The 15,940-nt window shown below is 33.3% G+C and overlaps 1 protein-coding gene across 1 annotated transcript in view; it reads right to left on the bottom strand.

Moving 5' to 3' along the window:
* LOC105167124 (protein YIPF1 homolog) overlaps window positions 13,404–15,940 on the bottom strand; it is a 5,023-nt gene continuing 2,486 nt past the window's right edge. Inside the window, exons 4-6 of the mRNA XM_011086707.2 lie at window positions 15,304–15,469; window positions 14,658–14,931; window positions 13,404–13,929 (exon numbers count right to left, since the gene is read on the bottom strand). Of these exons, the coding sequence (XP_011085009.1) occupies window positions 13,738–13,929; window positions 14,658–14,931; window positions 15,304–15,469 (632 nt within the window). The 3' untranslated portion in view covers window positions 13,404–13,737. The remainder of the gene's footprint in view (window positions 13,930–14,657; window positions 14,932–15,303; window positions 15,470–15,940) is intronic.

Genomic DNA, 15,940 nt, shown 5'->3' with positions numbered 1-15,940 from the left:
CAGCCTTCGTATTTATAGGGTTTTGCCCATGACGGCTATCTACAGTGTAATTAACCATATTATAAATGGAATTATTATCATTATTGTTATATAATAATAAATGTAGTTTTTCAGTTTATGTCTATGTTCATTTTTATTTGCCATAATGAATGCCAATTAATAAATCATATTGCATTCATTAATTTCTTATTAACAAATTAATAACATATTTAAAGAAACTAACAATTTTGATTGTTATATTGAAACTTTTAATCAGCATTTTTTATAATTTTATAATTAATTACCTCTATATCGAATTATTTTTTGTCAAATTGTTATTTCACCCTCTTGTGTTTTCTCAAATTAACTAAAAATCTTCATTATTTTAAAAATAAATCAAAAGGCTCTTGTGATTTCAAAATCCTTCTGTTAGATAATAACGGGAGGTGTAATTCACAAGTCCTCAATGGATTGATTTTTGACAGGTTTTGACTCCCTTCCAAATTGAAAATGAATAATATACCCTTGTTGACTTATAAAATCAAACACATTTATTTATTTTTTTATTAAATTCTTTTTTATGATTTTCTTTTTTATTCTTTAAATAATTTTAAACTTAATAAATTTATTGAAATTAAAATACAAAAAATATATAAACAATTTTAATATTTTTAATTTAAATTAAAAGTTCAATAAAATATCACAAAAAGATTATATACAAATTTAAATTAAAAGTTCAATAAAATATCACAAAAAGATTATATACAATGTTAATTATTTATAATAATTATATATTATTAAATAAATTAAATTATTATTTAATGTAAATTTAAAATGAATTTTTATATTTTTTTGAATTATTTTTTAAGTTTAGAAAATCTTTCAAAAATTAACTTAAAATTTAAAATTAAAAAAAATAATGGTCAACAACGGTGGCGATCGCCACCACGATCTCCCAGATTGGTCATCGTCGCCCCCCTCTGAGATGCTGATGGGTGTAGCCGGGGGAGGGGGTTTGTTGGGGTGAGCGATGGGGGAAGGGGGGTTGTGGAGGGTGGGACTGAGCATGGGGAAGAAGGGGGTTTAATTTTATTATTTTTTTTAAAATAATAAATTTATATATATATCTGTAATATATATTTAAAATTGATTGAATCTAGACCAGTAATTTTTTATAAATCTAACAGTTGAGATGAATAAACTAGATCTAACGGCTTTTATTCTAACGATTATTAAAATAAAAAGATAAAATATAATAGCAAGGGCAAAACAATTATTTAATAAAAAGATTAACGTCGTTACGTGATCTTAACGGAGAGGGCAAGTAAGTTATGTTTAGAAAAACAAAGTGGGTATTTTGCTTATTTTTAAAATATAAGGGAGCTTTTAACTGAATTTTCAAAATACGGGAGAGTTTTATGCAATTTAGCCATTATTTTTGTGTTATAGGTATTAAAAATTAGAACAAAACATTTAATCAATTAACATAAAAGTATTATATTAAATCATAGTATATAAATTGAAGATAACTATAAAATTCAATTAAATATCAATAGAAAATATAAATTCAAAAAAAAAATGCATCTTGATGCGATGTATTAGCAATCGGGTCAAGAAACATGTTGTAAACGAATCTATATTGTATTAACATCGTGTTATTTGGTGTCTGATTTTTTCGAAAAAATTATGTATCATACATTGCATAACAATATAATTAACAAATTTATTATGAGTGAAACCTATGTTGTTGTTTTATTATCGTAATTATTTGGGAATATTTTGATTGCCATATAGATAAGAGCTTTCTATTTCCGAATTAAGATAAGCAATCATGAAGTGCCACGTGGATAGTTTGGGGTCATGGAACTAACGTGGCGGGTCGGGTGAGAGAAACGGGTCACGCGTTTTTTAAACAAAGGCGGGATGGGGCGAAAGTGACTAACGGCATCTCTATATTTGGTTGACGTCTTCCTACTTTGCACCTTCAGCCTTAGGAAGTTTTTGACGATTTTAATTGCCGTGTGGTTACTTTGATTGTCAAGTATTAAACTTAGTATTTTTCAGAAGATTGTGTAAATAATAATATAATCAAGTTATTATTTAAAAAAAAACTAGAAAAATTAAATTGTCATCACATTTTGAAATTTATATGATTTTTCCATTTGAAAAACTATTATTTATTAGAAATTGTGAAGATCATAAAATCAAATTGTTGTAAATTACGAATATGTACAGTTTCTGATGCTCGTGTTTCTAATTCCAATCCAAAATTTCAATTTCTTGATGTTCGACACAACTTGTTGATAAATTTCAAAATCATCTACTTTTTTGTAGAAAAAATGAAATCACACATTTTATGTAATTTAAATTCAAAATTTTGGAAATTTTGAATGTTAGTTTGCCACATTGTGTAACCTCCCTTTTATAATGGACCCATGCAAGTCACTTTAGAATTTCTATATGGGATTCAATTATTTTTAGGATGTATTTGCATCTGTTTTAGAAAATTATTTTTTAGCTTTTAAGCAACTTTAATTTTTGTTAATAAAGTCTAACTTAGTTGTCGAAGTTGAGGTCCCATGACCTTTTGAATCCCGTCTTATGCGTGGTATATTATTTCAATTAATAATATTTCATCACTCCTACTTAAAAAAAATAATAAAATAACTTCAATTTTTGAAAGACGAAAAAAAAGTATTTTTAAACCGGAAGTAAGAAATATTTGTTTTAATTGAAAATAAATCAAACATGATTTTCTGATTATCTTTCCATCCTTATTTACATCTTAACATATGGGGTTAAAATTATACTCTGTCTATTAAATTTTCACTTTTTTTTTTCAAATACTAACTATCAATTCTCCAAAAACAACACCTCTTGCAAACACTCCCATTATTGCGGATTCAGATGGGTAAAAGCTTGTAAAGTTACTTGAAAGCAAGATTGGATCAAAACATAAAAAAGAAAGTCCAACTCTCATATTTGGCAAATAAAAAGCACAAATAGAATTTAAAGTTGATGGGAAACTTAAATATATCCATTTATTTCAAGATAATAAAATACATACTATCGAAAACTTATTTCAACGATATTTTCTTTTCTGACTACAAAAGTGATTTTCGTCTTGTTCTTGGTCAAGGAGGAAATCAAAGTTACAGCTCTCCACCTCCATTATTTGTTTAGATCTCGATTTTAATTTGAGGGATATGCCTTTTTGTTCTTAAAGGACCAACACTTTCACTCCAAGCACAAAAAATTGACCTAATTTTGATTATTCAGGAGAATTTTATTTCTGATGTCCAATCTTATTCTATTATTTTGGTCATTTCAAGCTTCTTCAAAGTTACCAAATAGAGAAATGCTAGTCATAAATCATTTTAGATCAAGGCGTTAATATGTGCTTGGAATAATAGATATTTTAAGCTCTTTTTCCCTTCTTTTTTTATTTTAAAAAGATGTATACGATCAAATTTCAATTATAATTATTATACTTTTATCTCTTATTCAATATTTTTTTATCTATCACATTTACTGTAATTAGTAATGTGACATTCGTAGGATTTTTCACGTAATTAAAGATTAATTGATAATCATTAAAAATTTAAATTTAATTAATAAATGAATTATAGATTGGATTTAGTATATAGTAAAACTCGAATGGAATAAATTAGAATTCGTTATAATATTTGAAAGCAAATTATATTAATTAGAAAAATTAGGAAGGACGTAATGGGTATTTGAGAAAAGTTTAATTAAATAAATAAAATAATAATAATATATTTATAAGTAATAATATATATATATGTTAGTTAATTATATATACGTATGTATATGCATTAGAGGGACGGGCCCACCAGCCCACCGCCTCACCCTTCTCTTTCTTTTTCTTGTTGTACACGCACATAATACATTACACGCATAAAACACAATTAAGAAAAAAAGTTGCACTCCTCCCTGTCACAGAAAAACTAAAAAAACAGAGGTACGCAAATTTCTATTTTAATTCATATTAATTAGTATAATTATATTATTTAATTACTCCATTTATTAAATATTATTTGTATTGAGCGATGTACTATTTAATCGGAGTATTTTATAATTTTGGTTATTTAAATTAGTGAAATTAAATATCACATTTGATATAAAAATGATATAGTTGGTTAATTAAATTATTAGATTTGCTAGACTTAATTATTATTATACTCAATTTACACAATTTCATCGGAATGATTAATCAAATATGTAATGCTATGTATTGTTGCTTAATTAAATTATATAGCAATGATAAATTGGTAGAAAATTCATAGAAATGTTTCGAAAATTATATTTAAGAAATATTATGTTATCAAAGAGGGAAAATGAGGTTTCAATGGTAATATAATTTACGGATGTTATTAAAAATGATAGTTATAAATATATAAGGGGTTTGATTAAATGAATTCTTATGAATTATTTGGTAAATCAAATATATGTAGGGGTTTGATTAAATGAATTCTTATGAATTATTTGGTAAATCAAATATATGTTTGAGAAGCTTAGAAAATGTAGTTATTTCAAAGAAAATGGAACAGGGGTTTGAACCTTAACATAAATAGAATATTAAAAGATTGGTAGAAAATGTACGAATATTATATAATATTTTATTTAGAGTTTATAATATTCTAAATATATTGATTATACGTATAATATTCTATTATAGGACGTGACGACAAAGTAGAGGGTTGAGCAGTCACTCGTGAAATCGAAGCATTTTGGGATACAAGGTAAGTATAGCTAATTGGATTTATATATATCTATTATGTGTAGTATTGTATATATAATATATATTAGTTTCTTGGATGCGAACGTGGACTTGGCTTTATATTATTATGCGTGGCTTTTGTATATTGATTGTTTATATAATTAGTTGTGTATTATTTTTTAGATTACCTTAAAATCGGTGGAATTGCTAGTATGTGTCATACGTGTTGTAATAGTTGGACGTGAGAATGGTATGATGACGTGATCGTATAATTGATTATTGTATGAAATCGAATTGGGAGTTATTATTGAGGTAGTAATTATTATAAAGAAAAGAATGATGATCGTGAATCGAAATAAAAGATGATGCTTACCTAGTTGGGAACACAGTCAATGATTTATGAAAATGTGATTGTTGATGTGATATGGAAAATATATGAATTAAGCTAGGTATCATAGCGCGTAGGGTACCGGGGTATTCCGGGCAGCGGGGAATATCCTGTGCTGTTAGCTACACACTGGGATGGTGTGGGGGTACCATGTTTGTTGTGATGTCCTGTGTTGATATTGCTACACAGCTGAAGTAAAAGAGTGTGGGGATATCACATATAACAGGTATCCTGTACTGTATATGATATGATGATGGCCGGCGAAATCATTGACTGATGTATTCCAACTAGAGTAAGTGGGGCCCTTAACTAATAAACGATAACGTCGAATATTATGTCGTGGATTGATTTACAGTTGTGAGTATGTATTACTACTTATATCTGATGTTGCTATATGACGAAAGACAGTTAGTCGATGTGACTGCTTGTATGTGAATTGTGCCTATGTATATATATAGACTAATTGGTCATACTTATTGAGTAGGCAGCTCATTCCTTGCCACGTAATTTTCAAGGAATAAATCACACTGATTAGCCACATTGGACTTTGAGCGGTGCCGTCGTCTTTATTAGGTGGGTCAGTCGTGACATCTGAAATCGGAGTTTTTGGTTGTTAAATATTCTAGTCTCTTATCGGGTTGGTGTTTAAAGGTGTGGTACTACTTTTCTTGAGATTATGTATATGAGGACATCTAGTGACGGTAAATATAAACTTTCGGAGGTATCTATTACCTTTTGTGATACATATATTATATTGATAAATTAGAATTTATTTTACGGGTTGAAAGAGAATTACTTATAGATTGAGTTCTAATTAAAGAAAGGATGAAAAAGTGATAATTAGATGTAGCGAGTAGGGGGTGCTACATTGGGTGGTATCAGAGCAGGTCTACGTTTCCACGGTAATAATTGTGAGATGTCCCTAATGATTGAATTGTTTAATGTAGGATGGCTTCTCAAGGTGTACGTGCTGACCCAGTAGTTAGTAGGGAAGAGTCTGCGGAGTCCGTAGAGAGCTCAGTGGCACCTGCAAGTGCAGGTAGGTCGAGAGGATGTTGGTGCTGATGTTCCTATTCCTCTCGGTGGTGTTCCAGTGACAGGATTACCACCATAGTATGCACAAATATTTCAAATGGCCTTTCAAGCCCAATCACAAGCCCAAACACAGTTACTTGCACAGGCGCACGCATCCACTCCAGTGCCAGCACCAGTAGTCCCTACAATTGATCGTAATTATGAAAGAATCAGGAAGATGGGGGCTACAGAATTTGAATGTACCCTAGAACCAGAGATTGCTGAAAGATGGTGGGAAAAAGTCGAAAATGTGATGAATTTAGTAGATTGCACTCCAGAGAATCGACTTAAGTATGGTGTTTCCTTGTTTGTGGGGAATGCCTTGATTTGGTGGAGGTATGTAAAGAGGGGATATGAGCCAAGAGAAATAACTTAGGCTGAGTTTCAGAAAGAGTTTGATGATAAATACAGACTAAGATGTATCGAGACAAGAAGAGGATGGAGTTTCTAAATTTAGTGCAAGGGGATGATCAGACAGTGGCAGAATATGAACTCTGTTTTGTGGCATCAGCCAAATATGCACCAGAAGCAATAGCGACGCAGGAAGATCTTTGTTACCGTTTTGAGCAGGGGCTACGACCGGAGATTAAATGAGGCTTCGCAGTCAGAATTACAAATTTTAAAACTCTTGTTAAATCAGCGGTCTGGATGGAAGAAGCAGTAATGGAGGACAAGAAGAAGGGAGAAGAGAAGAGGAAATCAACGTACGTAATAGGGGAATCGAGTAGGTTGACCAAGAGGGGAACCGGTTTCTCATTCTCAGGGGGAAGTGGGAGCTTTACACGGGGTGGTCCCATTATACGAGGAGGTAGTGGACAGAGGTTCGGGGGATCTACGGGTTTTAAAAGATGTTCATTTGAACGTAGCTCATTTGCTACGTCTTCTACTGGATCAGAACGGGGAGCTGGACCGAGTTATGGTCAAGGACTAGTTTTTCCTCCAAGCTGTTCTATCTATGGAAGACAACATCAAGGGCCATGTTAGAGACGGGATGATATACCGAAGACTTGTTATCGCTGTGGAGGTAGAGGACACATTGCCAGGAATTGTTCCATTCAGACTATGGGTGTGGTTGGAAGTGTTGCTAGCAGGACTCAGAGCCAAGTAGTGTTGGGAGTAGTGACAAAGGAGCTAGCAGAGGCAGAGGCAGAAGCACTAACAACAGAGATAGTAGCCACGCTATTGGTAGTGGTATGAGGGGGGCTGGAACACAAGTTACTCAGGGACAGACCCAGGCAAGGATATATAACATTACTAGAGAGGAGACCCCAACATCGAATGATGCGATGTCAGTTATGATATGGTTATTTGACATTGCAGCTTATGTTTTGATTGATCCTGGTTCTACACATTCATATATTTCATCCGAGTTTGCATCTAAAATACTGGGAGAGAATAGTCCATTGGGATGTAATCTGATGGTTTATTTGCCCGTCGGAGGGGGTGTGGTAGTGAACAATGTTAGGAAAGAGAGCTTAGTGAGAATCAGAGATGTAAATTTACCTGTAGACCTTGTAGTGCTGGATTTGAAGGAGTTTGATGTGATTTTGGGGATGGATTGGTTAGCACAACATAAAGCAATAGTCGACTGTTATAAAAAGGAAGTGATGATCAAATGTTCTGGTGAATCAAAAGTAATATTTGTGGGGGATCGTCAGGTAGTACCAGTTTGTGTAATATTAGCCATGGAGGCAAGACGATTGATGTTAAAGGGTTGTGAAGAATATTAAGACCATGTGGTAGATACCGAGAGGGTTAATCCCACATTGGAGGAAATTCCGGTAGTGAGAGACTTCCCTGAAGTATTCTTTGATGACTTACCGGGTTTGCCACCGCATAGGGAAGTGGATTTTTCCGTAGAAATTCTCTCAGGAGTTGCCCCAATTTCTATTGCGCCGTATAGAATGGCCCTAGTGGAATTACAAGAGCTCAAAAAGCAAAATGAAGAATTATTGGGGAAAGGTTTATCAGGCCGAGTACTTCACCATGGGGAGCACCAGTGCTATTTGTGAAGAAGAAAGATGGGAGTATGAGGTTATGCGTCGATTATTGCCAATTGAACAGGGTTTGGGATGTGTGTTGATGCAAAACGGAAAGGTAATTGCTTATGCATCCCGCCAATTGAGGAACCATGAGTTAAATTATCCCACACATAACTTGGAGCTAGCCGCTATTGTGCATGCACTGAAGATCTGGAGACATTACTTGTACGGAGAAAAAATTTCAGATCCTTACTGACCATAAAAGTTTGAAATATATCTTGACGCAGAAGGAATTGAATTTGAGACAGAGAAGATGGATAGAACTGCTGAAGGATTATGATTGCACTATTGACTTCCATCCAGGGAAAGCGAATGCAGTAGTAGATGCCTTGAGTAGAAAGAGTTCAAGTACATTAGCCAATCTGGGGAGTCACAATCAGACATTGCTACTGGAGATGAGGTCTATGAATGCGGAACTGGACGTTGATCAAGTAGCGGGTTTATTGGCAGCTTTGCAACTTAAGCCAGACTTTGTGGATCAGATCAAAGAAGCGCAGACTCGAGATCCTTTCTTATTACGAATACTGGAAAGAATAAGACTTTGTAAGAAAATAAATTTTTTGATAAGAGTTGATGGACTAATAGTGAATGGGGGATGAGTTTGTGTGCCTGATATAAATGAGTTACAAGAAGAAATTTTGCAAGAAGCTCATAATGCACCATATGCGATGCACCCTGGTACTACAAAAATGTCTCGAAATTTAAAACCTTACTGTTGGTGGCAGACAATGAAGAAGGATGTGGCTGAATTTGTGGCTGAATATATGACATGTCAGCAAGTAAAAGCAGAACATCAGGCACTAGCAGTAAACTTCGACCTCTATCAATACAAGAATAGAAGTGGGAGAATATCACTATGGATTTTGTCGTAGGGTTGCCACATACATTCAGAAAGCATAATGCTATTTGGGTAATTGTGGATAAATTGACAAAATCTGGTCATTTCTTGCCGGTACGAATAACTGATTCTGTGGATAAGTTAGTTAGATTATATATTTCTGAGATAGTGAGATTGCATGGAGTGCCTGTATCGATTGTGTCAGATAGAGATCCCCAATTATCTCACGCTTTTAGGAAAGTTTACGAAGGGCAGTGGGCACAAAGTTACATTTCAGTACCGCATTTCATCCTCAAACAGATGGCCAGTCAGAAAGAACGATTCAAAACCTAGAAGATATGATGAGAGCTTGTACAATGGAGTTTAAGGGCAACTGAGATGATCATCTACCTCTAATGGAGTTTTCATATAATAACAGTTTCCACTCTAGTATCGGTATGGCCCCATATGAAACTTTATATGGAAAAAGGTGTCGCAGTCCGATTTGTTGGGATATAGAAGGATTAAGATAACTAGAAGGTCCTGAATTAGTGTAGGAAACAGTGAAAAAGATACAAATAGTTAAGAAGTACTTGAAAGCAGCACAAGATCGACAAAAAAGTTACGTTGATCAATACCGAAGGGAGATGGAATACAAAGTAGGTGGTAAGGTTTTCCTGAAGATATCTCCTTGGAGGGAAATCATGAGGTTTGGCAGGCAAGGGAAGCTGAGTCCGAGATATATTAGACCGTATGAAATTATTGAAAGAATCGGACCACTGGCGTATCGACTAGCATTACCAACAGAGTAATCACAAATACATGATGTTTTCCATGTTTCGATGTTGCGACGATATCGGTCTTATCCTAGCCACATTATTCGTCAGGTCGAGATAGAGATTTCTGAGGAGTTGACATATGTGGAGGAGGAGATTTTGGATAAAAGCGTAAGAAATTGAGAAATAAAGATATACCGATGGTAAAAGCGAGATGGAGTCATCATTCCCCGAGGGAGGCGACTTGGGAGGTTGAGGAGCATATGAAAGAGAAGTATCCCTATTTATTCCATTGAGCGGGTAAGTTACTTAAATTTCGGGGACGAAATTTTTATTAGGAGGGGAGAATTGTGACGTCCGTAGAATTTTTCACGTAATTGGGAGACTAATTGGTAATTATTAAAAATTTAAATTTAATTAGTAAATAAATTATAGACTAAATTTGGGATACAATAAAACTTGAACGTATTAAATTGAAGTTCGTTATAATATTTGAGAGCAAATTATATTAATTAAGAAAATTAGAAAGGATGTAATGGGTATTTGAGAAAAGTTTAATTAAATAAAATTTCTATTATATTCATATTAATTAGTATAATTATATTATTTAATTACTCCATTTATTAAATGCTGTTTATATTGAGCGATGTACTATTTAATCGGAGTATTTTATAATTTTGGCTATTTAAATTAGTGAAATTAAATATCACATTTGATATAAAAATGATATAGTTGGTTAATTAAATTATTAGATTTGCTAGACTTAATTGTTATAGCCAATTTACACAATTTCATCGGAATGATTAACCAAATATGTAATTCTATGTATTGTTGCTTAATTAAATTATATAGCAACGATAAATTGGTAGAAAATTCATAGAAATGTTTCGAAAATTATATTTAAGAAATATTATGTTATTAAAGAGGGAAAATGAGGTTTCAGTGGTAATATAATTTACGGACGATATTAAAAACGATAGTTATAAATATATAAGGGGTTTGATTAAATGAATTCTTATGAATTATTTGGTAAATCAAATATATGTTTGAGAAGTTTAGAAAATGTAGTTATTTCAAAGAAAATGGAACAGGGGTTTGGACTTTAATATAAATAAAATATTAAAAAATTGATAGAAAATGTACGAATATTATATAATATTTTATTTAGAGTTTATGATATTCTAAATATATTGATTATACGTATAATATTCTATTATAGGACGTGACGACAAAGTAGAGGGTTGAGCAGTCACTCGTGAAATCGAAGCATTTTGGAATACAAGGTAAGTATAGCTAATTGGATTTATATATATCTATGTGTGTAGTATTGTATATATAATATATATTGATTTTTTGGATGCGAACGTGGACTTGGCTTTATATTATTATGCGTGGCTTTCGTATATTGATTGTTTATATAATTAGTTGTGTATTATTTGTTAGATTACCTTAAAATCGGTGGAATTGCTAGTATGTGTCATATGTATTATAATAGTTGGACGTGAGAATGCTATGATGACGTGATCGTATAATTGATTGTTGTATGAAATCGAATTGGGAGTTATTATTGAGGAAGTAATTATTATACAGAAAAGAATGATGATCGTGAATTGAAATAAAAGATAATGCTTACCTAGTTGGGAATACAGTCAATGGTTTATGAAAATGTGATTGATGATGTGATATGAAAAATATATGAATTAAGCTAGGTACCATGGCGTGTAGGGTACCGGGGTATTCCGGGCAGCGGGGAATATCTTGTGCTGTTAGCTACACATTGGGGTAGTGTGGGGATACCATGTTTGTTGTGATATCCTGTGCTGATATTGCTACACAGCTGGAGTAAAAGAGTGTGGGGATATCACATACAACATGTATCCTGTGCTGTATATGATATGATGATGGTCGGCGAAACCATTGACTGATGTATTCCAACTAGAGTAAGTGGGGCCCTTAACTAATAAACGATAACGTCGAATATTATGTCGTGGATTGATTTACAGTTGTGAGTATGTATTACTGCTTATATCTGATGCTGCTATATGACGAAGGACACGTTAGTCGATGTGACTGCTTGTATGTGAATTGTGCCTATGTATATATATATAGACTAATTGGTTATACTTATTGAGTAGGCAACTCATTCTTTGCCACGTAATTTTCAGGGAATAAGTCACATTGATTAGCCACATTGGACTTTGAGCGGTGCCGTCGTCTTTATTAGGTGGGTCAGCCGTGACATCTGAAGCCGGAGTTTTTGGCTGTTTGGTTGTTGAATATTCTAGTCTCTTATCGGATTGGTGTTTAAAGGTGTGGTACTACTTTTCTTGAGATTATGAACATGAGGATATCTAGTGAGGGTAAATATAAACTTTCGGAGGTATCTATTACCTTTTGTGATACATGTATTATATTGATAAATTAGAATTTATTTTACGGATTGAAAGAGAATTACTTATAGATTGAGTTCTAATTAAAAAAATGATGAAATAGTGATAATTAAATGTAGCGAGTAGAGGGTGCTACAAGTAAACATTCATATTAAGTCAAAATAAATTTTAACGATATTTTGTATTTTTGTAAATACATACATCCCACTTTTATTCCAAATGTACAATTTCTAAGGAAAACAAAACGACAAGCAATTACTTACAATTAAATTTCAAATCTGTCATCCCATGTTGTAGTGGCTTGATAGCAATATATTTGCCACATGATTTAATGTTTGACGATTTTTAATTTTTTTTTTCTAGAAAAAGTAAGGAGAATATTAGAAAAATTAAAGTAACCTTTTAATGTGCAAACACTCCAAACTAGACATGTTCCCATATCCGATTTATTTAATCCAAAATCTCATAAACCATATCTGGATGGATGCATTTGACAAAATTGGAAGAGTAGTGCCAGTGCACTACCTCTACTAATGAATTATGATGGAAGAGAAGATGCATTTACACTCAAGTTTGTTCTCAACCACAATCCCCATTACTTGTATACAAACAAATGGGAAAAGAAAAAAATAGCAGAGACAATATTAATAGGAAAATCAAACTCATAAGATGTCCCTTTTTTGAGGTAAACTAATATCAAACCTCGTTCAAGATAAATGTAATTTATACAAAAATACTTGTATATCCATCAATATATTATCATATTCATTCTCCACTTTCACCCATATTAATCACACTTTTAATTGTATATTAACTTTTATTTTTAAAATATTTGCGTGTCTATCCACGTAAATAGTTCATGTCATATTAGCTAGTAGTGAAAGAAAAACACTCAAGGATATGTCTACAGCAACTTGATTTAAATCTGATCGCTAGACATGCTTCTCATAGAAAACACGTGGTTGGGCTCTTGAGTATTTGAAATGAACGAAAATGATTTTGATGTACAAACGTGATAAACAACTCCGCAGAATCTCAGATGCCGGAATCTGTATATTGGTCTGCCAATTTAAACCATGCAGCATTTGAGCTGAATGATTTAAGTATTTAAAGAGGTAGATATTTCAAGCCCACATCATCAAATTCTTTAGCATCCACTATGAGCTATTTTCTCCATCATTATACATTATCTCAAGTCCACCTAACATTGGAGTTACTTCAAATCAGTAGCTCAATCTCTCCATCCAAACATAACATAGCAAACTTTAAAATTTCTTAGTGTTATACATATTACAAAAATGTTACACAAGTAATATCTGTACGTTCTTGTTAATCAGATTCAGCATCCTTACAGAGTTCCCACCGTTACGATATTTGAGAACATTCAGCACTCCTTACAATTAACACCCAGCAAACAACTATGAGCTAAATGGTAGAAAAAGCCTTCAACACAAAACATCAACCAGGTTGGTGACTCCAGTTTTATATTCAAAAGCAAAACCACAGCACCTTTCCATGTACCATATCAAGCTAAGCAAAGAACCACATCTTGATGAAGATTGACAAACCCATTTGCAGCACAAATGCCGAGATAGCCACAATTGTGAGGTCATTACTTTGTATATAAGATCTGAGGTTCAAACCGACAAAGCTGGCTGATGCAGCTCCAGCAATTAATATGATAGTCCACCGTAGAAACTCAACTGGAATAACCAACAGAAACTGGATGTGCCAAGAAAAACGATTGTCAGATATCACATTACAGAAAGAAAAGAAGTATAGGAGAATTCAGAAAAGAAGAAAGCATAGCCAAATATAGGGCAAGCAAAATGCATGTCAGTGCTCAATGGTCCACATTTATATAACCATCCACATACTCGAAATAAAACTCCCTGGTGAACTCAAACTCCTATTCACACGCACACAAACAGTTGAACCACATCATGACCATTATCAAAATAGTGACTAAATAATTTATTCCAGAATACAGTCAAGTATATCTTCTCATTCAACCTGGCTTGACTACTCTGCTTGCTTAACATATGTCTCATACAACCTTGACCATTTTACTAACCAGCATTCACATTCAGTTGCAGAATGAAGGTAGCGGATTATAATTATCACAAGCCATTATTAAGGTTAACCCCACCGCCCACCACGAAAAAGGGGGAATGAGAAGAAAGAAGTCAAAATGCTCCACTAATCTTATCACGGGAAGTTAGGAACTTCATTGACAGACCCCAATTTTATCATAGTGATCACAGGTTCGAGAAAGCAGCATTAGAATCATGACCTTTCTCCAAAAAATGTGAGAATGTAAAACATAAAGCTGAAATGAATATCAAAATTTATGTCATTCAGAAAAAATGTATGGAAATACACCCATTATCAGGACTAGAACAACATACAACTATCAGCAAATAGATGGCAATGTTAACGCCAGAACTCACAGAAGTCAGGATAAAAATGAAAAGGGAATATCCCCACAAGCACCAAAAGCGTATGAGGCTGACGCTTGAACCCAAGTACTGAAGCACAAAGTAATATCCCAATGGAACTATGAGTGCATAACCATAAATGGAGCCCGCTGCCACATTTAAGTAGTTGACATCAAAAGTCCATGAAGTACTGTGGTCGCTTCGTCTGTGCATTAAGTAGGTGGCACAATTTCCAAGAGAGGCAATCGCAAACACCAATGTTGTAGAGATCCAGACAAGCCCATAACTGAAACATCATGAAGGACAAAACTACCAGGTTAAAAACAGATTAACAAAGTGACTAGAGGATATTGATTCCCCTTTCTTTCGTACTTATACGGAGATATTTCAGTTTTTTCCCTTATGCCGTTCATTTACCTTCTGACAGGGAATTAAAATGCTGTCTAACCCTCTTAAATCAATACAGTTACCCATTTTAGTTTAATCTTACAAGTAACATTCTGTCCATCCATCAGAAAGAGATCAGTCCAGTGCAAATTAGAAGGTTTTATTTTCTTCATAATAACCATCAATGTCACATGGAACAATGGAATTACATGATATATATTCAGAATCAAAATTTGTCAACATGGGTTTATTGCATCACCAAACAACTTACAGGTCTGGGTTTGCATCAATCTTGTTGACAAAATCTCCCGTCGTAGGATACAAAGAACTTATCAGTCTGTTTAACACAATGTCTGTATCTACATTAAAATATTGTGTGTATGAAGAGATGCTGAATACTCCTGTCCAGTTGTTTGTTGCTGGTTGTCCACCTCCATCTGCAAACATCAGACATAACATATACTCAGCTGATCTGAACAAGAGCATTCTAGTTACTAACCTAGAATGTGTTAGTAATTTGATACATAAAATGACCTGTTGTAACAAGCAATTCATCATTAATGATTACTCGATTCCTCACATGAGCAAAATTCACCTTAATTTGCATGAAAATATCTGCCTTAAAGAGGTGAAGCCATTTGTTTTATACCACCGATCTGTATAAAGTTATTTGCCTGAATGCCTTAAATCTAAACCCAAATTCTCATTTCTATAAATGTATGATACTGCTATTAATCCGGTTACATTTCCAGGTTGAAAAGGTTGGCCAAAGAAACATAACAAGTTTGCTTTCCGGAAAACAGCCTATGTGCCAAACTCGCCAAGGAGCTAGGAACTTTGTGGCAAAAAAGCCTGATACTAAGCAGAATTTCATTGAACTAAAGTGCATTGACCTACAATATAGAATC

This window comes from Sesamum indicum, linkage group LG7, assembly GCF_000512975.1.
Source record: "Sesamum indicum cultivar Zhongzhi No. 13 linkage group LG7, S_indicum_v1.0, whole genome shotgun sequence".
In the NCBI taxonomy this organism is placed as follows: Eukaryota; Viridiplantae; Streptophyta; class Magnoliopsida; order Lamiales; family Pedaliaceae; genus Sesamum; species Sesamum indicum.
This window is presented reverse-complemented; position numbering and strand designations above follow the sequence as displayed.